The sequence below is a fragment of the Ursus maritimus genome, unplaced genomic scaffold (genome assembly GCF_017311325.1).
Source record: "Ursus maritimus isolate PB19 unplaced genomic scaffold, ASM1731132v1 scaffold_19, whole genome shotgun sequence".
NCBI classification, from domain to species: Eukaryota; Metazoa; Chordata; class Mammalia; order Carnivora; family Ursidae; genus Ursus; species Ursus maritimus.
Window position 1 is genome coordinate 56,164,187 of NW_024424341.1, and position 10,953 is coordinate 56,175,139.

A 10,953-nucleotide genomic window follows, 5' to 3' on the forward strand; every position below is an offset into this window, starting at 1 on the left:
TGTACGCTCGCGTGTATGGTGAACTAGAACGGACCCAGGGAGGGAGATGGAGACGAAGACAATCAGAAGTACAGAGCGAGAGGGGCTACCTAGATAGGGAGAAAGCAGCAATGGGGGGAAAGGCAGGAGAAAGAAAGCGAGAGTCAGAGAATCAGATGAGGTGTTGGAGAAAAAGAGGGAGAAACAGGACCACGGCTTGGAACTGGGGAGGTTGGATAAAGGAGCACAGAGGTATGGGGGGTGGGCTGGAGTTGTAGGGACAGGTGGACAGACAGGGAGACAGGGACGGAGAGACACGGGAGTTGGAGAACGAGGTGGGGGGCACACAGGCAAAGTGGCAGGTGTGGCATAGCCAGAGGCCCAAGGAAGAGAGAAACTGAGGCACAGAGCTCCCAAACAAAGAGCAGTGGCATGGAGGGAGGGAGAGGGAAGGAGAGGGGGGCAAGAGCAAGTAGGAGAAGCTGATGTTCGGTAGAGACAGAAAGGTCAGAGACCCGAGTGATAGAGGCCAAGGCCAACAGAGAGAAAAAGGGAAACTGAGGCAGAAGCCACGAACAACGGGGCTGGACAGGTTTGAATTAGTCGGCAGACAGAATGTTGGGGAGAGAAAGGGTGATCCAGGAGGGGAGGCAGAAAGCCCTGCACCCCTTAATTTTCAAATGATCTCTCAGCAACACCCAGTCTTTCTCTCCTTCCTCTTTGATGGGACGCCAAAGTGGGAGGGACACTGGTTAGACCTCAGGAAGAACTTCCCTGAAGAGTGGGGGCTCCTGGTCACAGGCAGGAGCTGGGTTTTCCCGTCCCCATCAGCCCTAATTGCCAAGATGTCTCGGGGAGGAGAGGAAGGGATTAGGCAGACGGGTGCCCCTCCTCCTCCACTCCAATGTCACCTCCTGGCTTCCAGTCAAGTCCCCCACCCGGGCCAGGATTACCCTCTGAGATCCAGGCCACCGCAAATGACATCACTCCCAGCCGGGGCTTAAAATCTCCCCATGTGAGGGGACCCGTTTCCTTCAGCCTCTGCCACCTGCCGATTCCGTCCAGGACCTGGGCCACCAGGAGAGCCCCAGCCCCCATTTCTGAAGGTGAGTGTCTTGCAAACGTGGCAGAGGGGACAGAGGGAGGGGGAGCAAGAGACGGGAGACTCAATTCTCAGCGCCGGGCACCGGGGCCGAGAGGAAGTCATGTGTGGTGTTTGCTGCAGGGTCCTCTAGGGAATGGGGGTTCCATCCTGGTGTTTGGAGGTGCAGGGTGCCTGTGAGTGTTGCCTGGAAGGACTGAGGGAGTTTCCTCGTCTGCTAAGTGGTGACAATGACAAGTTACCACGAAGGGCCACGGGGAACCCGTGTCACAGGCCTGGCCTGCAGTGAGCCCAGGAGAGGGAGCTGGCTTCACCCTGCTTGGGGGTCCGGGGGCAGATTTGGGGGTCGAGAACAGGGGACTCTACTCTCTGAGCCTCAGTTTCCGCCTCTGAAGTGAGGATTCTAGGAGGACCTACGTTGGAAGAAGTTTTATCAGGATGATTGTTGCCTGAGATCTTGCCCCCGAGGCCCTCGGTGCAGGGTCTGAGCAGTGGGGAGATCATGACTGGAGGTTCTTATGATTGTCAGCTGCCTGCCTGGGGGCGGGTACCTTCCTCTGCACCCCTCAGCCTCCGTTTCCCCATCTGTAGAATGGGATCACCTCCTTGACTACCCACAAGGTGCGTGCCAGCCTTCAGGCCTCACCTGTCAGAGCACCTGCTTGGGTGGGAGGCTGGACCCAGTGGCTGCTGGTCCTCGGGAGCCCTGAGTGCCAGCCTCGGGTCCCACAGGCTGGTCCCCAGGTCAGGGAGAGTGGTCTCCCTCAGCCCAGCTTGGGGACAATGAAGCATCATTGCCTTGAACTTCGCCGGGCGGGATGATGATAGGCTGATCGTAAATTCTCAACAAAAGGTGGACCTTGTAGGTGTTGCTGTCTGTGCTCCTTGCGGTGGGACACCAAAAGCCCGTGTAGGGCGGGGAAGTCCTGAGGCCGTGATACCGCTAGCTGTCTCGTCTTGTTGCCAGGGAAAAATTTCAGTGGCTGTCCGACGTTATTTTTGCTATTATTCTTTGCGGACGTCTTGTCCTCGAAGCACCTGGGGGTTGTCTGAGGAGCCGGCAGACACTCAGTCCCGGAGGTCATTGTCATGACCAGCTGCTTGGCCTTGGGCGAGCACCTCCCTCGGCCCAGGCTCCCATTCCCTGTCTGTAGGGTGGATCGCCCCGTTGCGAGAAGGCCGGGCTTTCCTGGAAGGCCGGCCGCTTAGCCTGGTTAAGCCGGCGCAGAGTGGACGGGAAGACAATGAACGTGGATGCTCTGGTTCCAGGCCCCGCACCGGGTCCCTAGCAGGGCAGTTCCAACGCCTCCCCATTTCCGCGCCCTCCAGAAGGGCCGATGAAGCATCCTGGCCTCCTTGGAGAAGAGGGAGAGGACAGAGGGAACGCAGGCTGGGTGCCAGGAGAGGAGACTTCAGGAGTCTCCATCCCAGGGTGGGATCCCGGGTCCCCACTGACAGCCCGTGTGTGACCCTGGGCAAGTAACGGTGCCTGAGGTTACTGAAGACGTTCCCGTCTGTGAAATGGGAACATGCCAGTAATGCAGTGTCTGCCTCCCGAGGCTGTGCTGAGGATGTAAGGGTGTCATGCATAGAGAAGGCTTGTGTGTGAGTTAGCCCTAGCTGTGTAACAAGTTACGCTAAAACTTAGCCGCTCAAAACAGCCAACATTTATGGTCTCATACTGTGTCTGGGGGACAGGGAACTCTGGCGGCTCCCCTGGGCGATTCTGGCTCAGGTCCCTTCGTGCTGTTGTACCCTGATGTTGACCAGGCCTGAGTCCTTGGCGGGCTTGCCTGACGCTTTGGAACTGACCTTTCCTGGGGGGCTTGGTCCCGTGGCTGTTGGCGGGACACCTCAGTGCCTGGCCACCTGGACGCCCCCCAGCCCCCACCCGCAGGCCTGCTTTGCGCGTCCTCACGACCCTGACCGGCTCCCCCCAGAGCAGCGCCAGGCTTGGAGGTCACCCTATCATTTCTGCAGTGCCGAATGGGGGGCCCACGGCAGTCCTGCTCCGTGGGAGGGGACAACACAAGGGGGTGAATCCCAGGGGGAAGATTGTCGGGGGCTTCCTAGAACGCCCATCAGGTCTTCGGATTTAAACCGGCTTTTTGCTTTTACTGTAACCACCAACACTGAGCTGCCCCGTGACTTTCCCGGCCAGGCCCTACATCATCGGTTTGCTCTCCACCTGGATCGCTCTGCCCCCGTCACATTGGGCATCTGGTTTCCTCCTCCAAAAGGACAAAACGATCCCAGCCTCTGCGCTTTGCAGCTGCTGTTCCTTCTGCCTGGAGGCATCTTCCCACGGTGACTGAGCCCATAGCTTTCCAGCCCCAGGGTCACCTCCTCACAGAGAGGTCTTCCCTGACCATCCATCTAGATAAGCTGTCTTACCCTCTCCCCAAACCCTGTCACTACCCCGTTTCCCCATTTCATTTTCCCAGAGGTTCAATCCCATGAGAACAGAGAGGCTGGTGCCTCATTTCTTGCTACGTCCCCACCACCTACGGCAAGGTGGGATCTCAAAAATATTTCCTGGAGGGGCAGTTCATGATAAATAGGACGGTGTCCCCCAAGTGAGGGACAAGAAGGACAGGCTAGTGGGAGCGGGAAGGAGGAAGGAGCTAAAGCAAAGGTCTTCTTTTTTTTACTTTTACTTATTTCTGAAATATTGGTGTATGTGTGGGAGAGAGACAGACAGACAGAGACAGAGAGACAGAAAGAGGGAGAGAGAGAAATCCAGGGTAGCCTGTGGGATGGCCTCCCCAGGGAAGTTCTGCTTGAGTTGGAAATTGCCAGAAGAGAGATGTTAGCTGTGACAGGGACCAGACAGGAGGCACACCTGGCCCAGGGGATGGCTTCTGCACACACCTAGGGAGGCTGCGAGGCTCCCTGAGGCCATCTTAGTGGGGGCGATAGGGAGCCCCGGAAAAGGTCTCATGGTTTTTTGTTTTGTTTAGATTTTATTTTTGCTTTTGTTTTTGAAAAGCTTCTATGTCCTTACGGTGACAAAGCAATCCAAACTGTCAAAGCAAGGCTTGGATACAGCACATCTCTCCAGAGGGCCTCACTTCTGGCAATATCCTCTGTCCTTCCGGCAATTTTCTGTGCATACATGGGCTTACATATATATCACATATATTTTATATAGTTGCTGCCTTGTTTTAAAAATCATGAATGACAGGGGCGCCTGGGTGGCACAGCGGTTAAGCGTCTGCCTTCGGCTCAGGGCGTGATCCCGGCGTTATGGGATCGAGCCCCACATCAGGCTCCTCTGCTATGAGCCTGCTTCTTCCTCTCCCACTCCCCCTGCTTGTGTTCCCTCTCTCGCTGGCTGTCTCTATCCTGTCAAATAAATAAATAAATAAATCTTTAAAAAAAAATCATGAATGACGGCCTGCTACACACTGCTCAACACCATAACTTTTCCTTCGAGTATATATAATATATGTTGCCTATGTATATATCATATAATATATATTACATTAAATATCTATTTTGGTAATAAAGGACATCTAACACACACATTCATGCTCCTTTTATCAAAGTGTAATTTTAACAAAAAAACTTTTTTTAAGATTTTATTTATTTATTTGACAGAAAGAGCACAAGCAGGGGGACGGCAGGCAGAGGAAGAAGCAGGCTCCCCGCTGAGCAAGGAGCCCAATGCGGGACTCGATCCCAGGATCCCGAGATCATGACCTGAGCCGAAGGCAGATGCTTAACTGACTGAGCCACCCAGGCGCCCCTAATTATAACAAAATTGAAAAACCTGACTCTCAGACATACATAACAAGCCCAGATCAAAGATTTATTTAAGTTATTAAATGAGAAAACCAACTGTTTCAGAGGGGGGAGTCAAGAACAGAGGCTAATACGATTCTTCAGGAACGTGCGAAAACAGAAGGGACACTGGACAGCAGGGCAGCAAATCCTCTGTAACCTTGAGGTCATCCTTTCTGCCGGAGACGAATCATTTGCCACCAAACTGCGTTACCGTTTACCTTATCACAGTCTAGACCCTGATCCGTAGCAAATACAGAGATCCGGCCCCTTAGAAAATGAAATAGGGCCGCCTGGGTGGCTCAGTCGGTTAAGCGTCTGCCTCCGGCTCGGGTCGTGATCTCAGGGATCCCGGGATCGAGCCCTGCATCGGGCTCCCTGCTCAGCAGGGACTCTGCTTCTCCCTCTGCCCCTCCCTCGTGCTCTGTTCTCTCTCGCTCTCTCTCTCAAATAAATAAATAAAATCTTTTAAAAGAAAGAAAAAGAAAGAAAGAAAGAAAGAAAGAGAAAGAAAGAAAAGAAAGAAAGAGGGAGGGAAGGAAGGAAGAAAAGAAAGAAAGAAAGAAGAAAGAAAGAAAGAAAGAAAGAGAAAGAAAGAGGGAGGGAAGGAAGGAAGGAAGGAAGGAAGGAAGGAAAGAAAGAAAGAGAAAAAGAAAATGAAATAACCCTTGGGCCGGGAAGGGTTCTGTTAAACAGGCTCCCAGGATGATCTAGAAATGACACACTGTTGCCTCTTATGGCCAAGTTTGGGATCATTTCTCTTCACTCTTTACCACAGAGTTCTAAAAATCAGTTTGCAGCCGCCTTATACTTTTTAGTGACTTCATGGAATTCCCTTGAATACAAGTGCCATCAGCTACTTGCATAATTTACTTACTGCCTCCCCTTTGGTGCACATAGAGGCTGCTTCCAGATTTTGGCGATCGTACCCGTGCGCCATGGAGCTCATGCAAACATCCGCTTGCAAATGGCCAGGGGCGCCCCCTGCTGTTCGCTTTGCGGCACTGACCGTGGTGTCAGGTGCTCGTTTAAGGAGCGGGTACACATCCCGCATTCACCCTCCCAACCACCTAAAGATGTAAATGCTCTTTGCATTCCCATCTTCCCTCGAGGGGACGAAGGCGCCCCGAAAGCAAATTGCCCCGGGGAGGGGGTGGCGGTGGGGAGAGGAAAGATGGCATTTCGCTTTGATGAATGCTTCTAGTTTTTTTCCACCGCATAGATGATGCTCGCTGCTCGCTGCCCCCGACCCCACGCCGGAGCACCTGCTTCTCCCGCACCCAGGCCGGGGCTAACGGACCTCTTTTATCTCTGCCCACCTGACGGGTCACACTTGGTCGTGGAGGATCGTCCATCACTTGTTTCCATGAGACTGCCATCCCAGTTTGTCCGGGACTCTTCCCGTGTTTGTGGGGGAAATACCCACGTCTCTAGAAACCTCCCCGTCCCAAGCAGGCCGGGACAGAGGGTCACCCTGCTGTCCGTGATTCTGTGTGGGGCTGGACATCTTTTCTGGGGCCTAGAATGTGAATTACAGTTTCAGCTGCTTTTGCAGACAGGGTTTTGGGGAAGCTTTGCCCACCTTGAGCGGAGGGCCGTTTTATAGGTGTGGAAACTGAGGCACAGAGAGCTAGGTGCCCAAGGTCACATACCTAAGAGTCTGAAGCAGGACTTGGACCTGAGCCTGCCGGGCACCACGTAGTACCTGGGGAGTGTCTGAGCGCCCCCTCCTCTCTTGCAGGCCCGCAGACCTGGGCCGCGGAGTCCCCAAAGATCATGATGGCGTATATGAACCCGGGGCCCCACTACTCAGTCAACGCCTTGGCCCTGAGTGGTCCCAGCGTGGATCTGATGCACCAAGCTGTGTCCTATCCAAGTGAGTACCGTCCTTCTCCCGACCCCCCGGCTCTCAGTGGCCCCCAGGGACCTTCAGCCTCAGGAAGAAGCTGGGAAATTACTGGGGTGCTGTCGGAGTCACACCAGCCGTATCTAGTCATTTGCAATTTGCCAAACATTTTTCCGCGGACTGAGGGGTGGAGGAAAGCGTGGGGTCACTCATAGCAATTTAGGAAGTGGCTCCCGCTAGGGGACCTGTCACTCTTCTACCCGAGAAGGAGTTGAATATTCTCAATGGGGTGTGTCAACTGAACATGGCTTAGTGCATAAGAAATTTTAGAAAGGGCATAAAAACCCAACTCATTCCCCTCCTTACAGGGCTAACGCCAGTTCTCGGGGTGACTCATGAGCCCCAAGATGAGGGGCAAAGAGGGGCCCTGTTTCCCGGGGAGACAGAGGGAAGTCTACAAGGTCAGGGAATAGGTGCACCCTTCTCTTGGGCAGATGAACCCCCAGAAAGGGCTTCTGGGCATCTCACCAAACCTCAGGGCCTCCCACCAGCAGACAAAGAGACTGGGAGGTCCAGGTCCGCCGATGGTCCCGTTGTCCTGTCCCTGCCTTAGGCGCCCCGAGAAAGCAGAGGCGGGAGCGGACCACCTTCACCCGGAGCCAGCTGGAGGAGCTGGAGGCCCTGTTTGCCAAGACTCAGTACCCGGATGTGTACGCACGAGAGGAAGTGGCTCTGAAGATCAATCTGCCCGAGTCCAGGGTTCAGGTGGGGTGCTCTGCGCCCTTGGCCCCTTCCAGCCCTTCCTGAGACCCAGAGTGAAGGGAGGCAGAGTCATAGTCACACTGGCCCCAGGCCCTTTGCACACTCTGTTCCTTCTCCCTGGAAGGTTGATTCCCCATCGCCTTGCTCAGGTCTTTGTTTATCGACCAATCAGGTCACCGTGTCCGTCAGCGAGACCTAGAGGGACCCTCGCATTTAAAGTCACAATGTCCCCTGACACCCCTGCTCCGCGGCCCCCTCCTCCCGCTCCATTGGGTCTTCTAAAGTGTTGCTCACCTCGGAAAATACTGTGCAGTTTCCTTCCTGTTGATTTATAATCTGACTCTCTCAGCAAGAACATCAGCTCCGTGGAGGTATCCCCCAAGTCGTAGTTCACGCTCGTTTATGAACTGATCGGGTGGGTGGATGGACACGTGTAGATATCTGCGTTTGTATGATCGTGCGTGTGCGCGTATGACTGGATGGGTGCGTGTGTGTGATTATATGCACAACTGCATGTGTGATTGTATGTGTGTACATAGGATTGTGCACGTGTGTCTAATTGCTGATACGAATGAGGGATGGATGGATGGATGGTCGGATGCACGGACAGAGCTCCCCATAACTGACTGCAAGGTGGGGAGGCGTGATTTGGGCATGCCTCATCAATAAACACCACCATTTCAGGGCACCGTGGGGGCTTCCCAGGGCTCCCTCCCCACTCACCCACCCCATCCCTTCTCCCCGCCCCCCCAGGTTTGGTTCAAGAACCGCAGAGCCAAATGCCGCCAGCAGCGTCAGCAGCAGAAACAGCAGCCACAGCCCCCGGGAGCCCAGACCAAGGCTCGCCCTGCCAAGAGGAAGGCGGGCACGTCGCCGAGGTCCTCCTCGGACGTCTGTCCAGACCCCCTGGGCATCTCAGACTCCTACAGCCCCCCTCTACCCGGCCCCTCAGGCTCCCCCACCGCGGCCGTGGCCACCGTGTCCATCTGGAGCCCGGCCTCAGAGTCCCCTTTGCCCGAGGCCCAGCGGGCGGGGCTGGTGGCCTCGGGGCCTCCTCTGACCTCGGCGCCCTACGCCATGACCTACGCCCCCGCCTCGGCTTTCTGCTCTTCCCCCTCAGCCTACGGGTCTCCGAGCTCCTATTTCAGCGGCCTGGATCCCTATCTTTCCCCCATGGTGCCCCAGTTGGGGGGCCCGGCTCTCAGCCCCCTTTCCGGCCCCTCCGTGGGGCCCTCCCTGGCCCAGTCCCCCACCTCCCTGTCAGGCCAGGGCTACGGCACCTATAGCCCTGTGGACAGCTTGGAATTCAAGGACCCCACAGGCACCTGGAAGTTCACCTACAACCCCATGGACCCTCTGGATTACAAGGATCAGAGTGCCTGGAAGTTTCAGATCTTGTAGAAGATACTCTTCTGCGTCTCGTCACCACCTGCCCCGGGACGGGCCTCCCTGGGAAAGCCTCGGAGCTGGCCAATCGATCCTGTGTGGAGCAGCCCACCACAGTCCCTCCCCCTCCCCCCGGGGAGGATCTCCTCGCTGCGGCTCAGTAGGTCTCAGTAACCCTCCACCCAGCTGCCGGTTTAAGCCACGAGCCCCGGACTCCAGAAACCGGTGCCGAGAATGTGCCCCGAGAGGAAATTAAACTGCACCCTCAGTTGATGTGGGGGTACCGGTGAGGTCAGACTCAAGGTGGCCCTGAACAGAGACGGGGGGGGGGACTCAGTTCTGTACCTTCCACTCAGGAGACTTCCTTAGCATATGGCTAGAGAACCTTCTAGAAAATCCAAAGATAGACTTCTAAGCAGCCCCACCATGGAAGCTTAGGCCAACTGTATACAGTTCAATTTAAAAAATGCATTTGGGGAGGTAACAGGTTTCACACATGTCAGGTTTTACATGGTAGGGTTAGGGGGCTCTTTGATATATATATATATTTTTTCTTCTTCTTCTTCTTCTTCTTCTTCTTCTTCTTCTTCTTCTTCTTCTTTTTCTTCTTCTTCTTCTTTGTTTCTTAAAGACTTCTGACCATTCATGCGTTCTTTCGGACGTTGAGAATGGGCATATTTGGTGGGAGAATGGAAGGCAAGCTTCCTGTTTCATGTGTCCTTCTCCCCCCTTCTGTTCTAGGATTTTCTAAAGGTGAATTTCACCCAAGCGTTGGAGGAACTGTGGTAGTTGCAACTGGGGCCGATTCTGGGCCCCAACTCTAGCTGTGGGCATTTCAAAAAAGAAGAGGAGGTGGCAGGCTTCCCTTTTGTAAATATGCAAGAGATGGGGGCAAGAGATGGGGGTCGGGGGAGAGAAGTGGGTTTGGCGGAAGCCCCACATTTCAAATACACAGTCTTTCTCTTAGATTCTGTTTCCTGTTCCCCTTGTGGGGACTGGACCAGAGAGCCCGGCCTGAGGGAGTTTCCCTGGGGCGGCGCCATCTTTCTTTCCATGCAACTTGACCCCCAGCAACAGAGACAAGCACTGAGAGAATTTTAAGAAGGAGTCAGGCATGATGACACTCTTGGAAGTTTAGTGCTTTGGTCTTGCTTCCTCAGTCTGAATTTTTCTTCCATGTTTGGCCCTGGGGGAGAAGCAGCCATGAGCCTTTCACTGGGGGGCTTCACAAGGTAGCAGGAAGTAGGGCGGGAAGGGGGTGGTGTGCTGGTACATGGGAACCACCAGCCCCACAAAGAAGAGGAAAAGCCCTGATCTGTAGTGTTTGCCAATGTCCATGGTGTAAATGCTCCCACTATGGCTGAGTTCTAGGCACCCATCTGAGGTCACGGACTCAGAGCCTGAGGCGTGCCCTCTGCTCTCATGGGCTGGTAGGAGCAGGCTCCAGGTCCTCAGTGCAGGAAGGGACAGCAGGAGGCCTCAGATGATTATTCTGGGTCCAGGCCAGGAGAGGTCCACGCTGCCTGGACCCCCAAGACCCCTGAGACCCCTGAGGGGGATACTGTGATCACTGGAATCCACAAGGATGGTTTACTCAGCACATCACGTGACCGTCTCTCATGGGCCTGAGTCCCACTGGCCTCTGGGACATGAGACCCGGGAGTGGTTCAGAGTCCAGTGTGGGACACAAAGGATAAACAGAGGAGGACAGCGCAAGCTGGGGTGGGGGGTGGGAGGTCCAGGCAGCATTCGTAGGGGTGAATCTGTTCAGGGGCTTCAGGCTTCCTTTCCCCCGGACCAGCCTCCCGGCTTCTGGGGAGGGCAAAGCTTCCACTTCCTGAAGCCAGGATGAGTGACAAGGGGGAGAAGGAAGTGGGGGGGGGACCCCCCTCATTCTGTGTCCCCTTTCCCACTCACTGGGACTCGTCTCCTTCCCTCCACGCCACCCACAGAGTGACAATGATTAAAATGCTGAATCCTGCTTAAAGTCTGGGTGATTTTTGTTTTTTAAATTTCTGAGGCGGGGCAGACAGGGAAAGGTGGAAAAAGGGGTCGCTCTGTCCTCCTCCGCTCCCCGGCTCTCCCCCCCCCCCCC

The 10,953-nt window shown here is 55.0% G+C and overlaps 1 protein-coding gene across 1 annotated transcript; it reads left to right on the plus strand.

The window, feature by feature from the left end:
• Positions 1 to 6,628: 6,628 nt before the first annotated feature.
• On the plus strand, positions 6,629 to 8,873 carry CRX (cone-rod homeobox). Its single transcript, XM_008684495.2, has 3 exons — positions 6,629 to 6,740; positions 7,324 to 7,475; positions 8,226 to 8,873. Exons 1-3 carry the CDS (start codon positions 6,641 to 6,643, stop codon positions 8,871 to 8,873), a joined length of 900 nt encoding a protein of 299 aa, XP_008682717.1. The 5' UTR covers positions 6,629 to 6,640.
• The last annotated feature ends 2,080 nt before the right edge of the window (positions 8,874 to 10,953 follow it).

Coding starts and splice junctions, on each gene's coding strand:
- CRX (XM_008684495.2), top strand. CDS start 6,641: ATGATGGCGTATATGAACCCGGGGCCCCACTACTCAGTCAACGCCTTG. Junction 6,741..7,323: donor CCAAGCTGTGTCCTATCCAA/GTGAGTACCGTC, acceptor TCCCTGCCTTAG/GCGCCCCGAGAAAGCAGAGG. Junction 7,476..8,225: donor TGCCCGAGTCCAGGGTTCAG/GTGGGGTGCTCT, acceptor CCGCCCCCCCAG/GTTTGGTTCAAGAACCGCAG.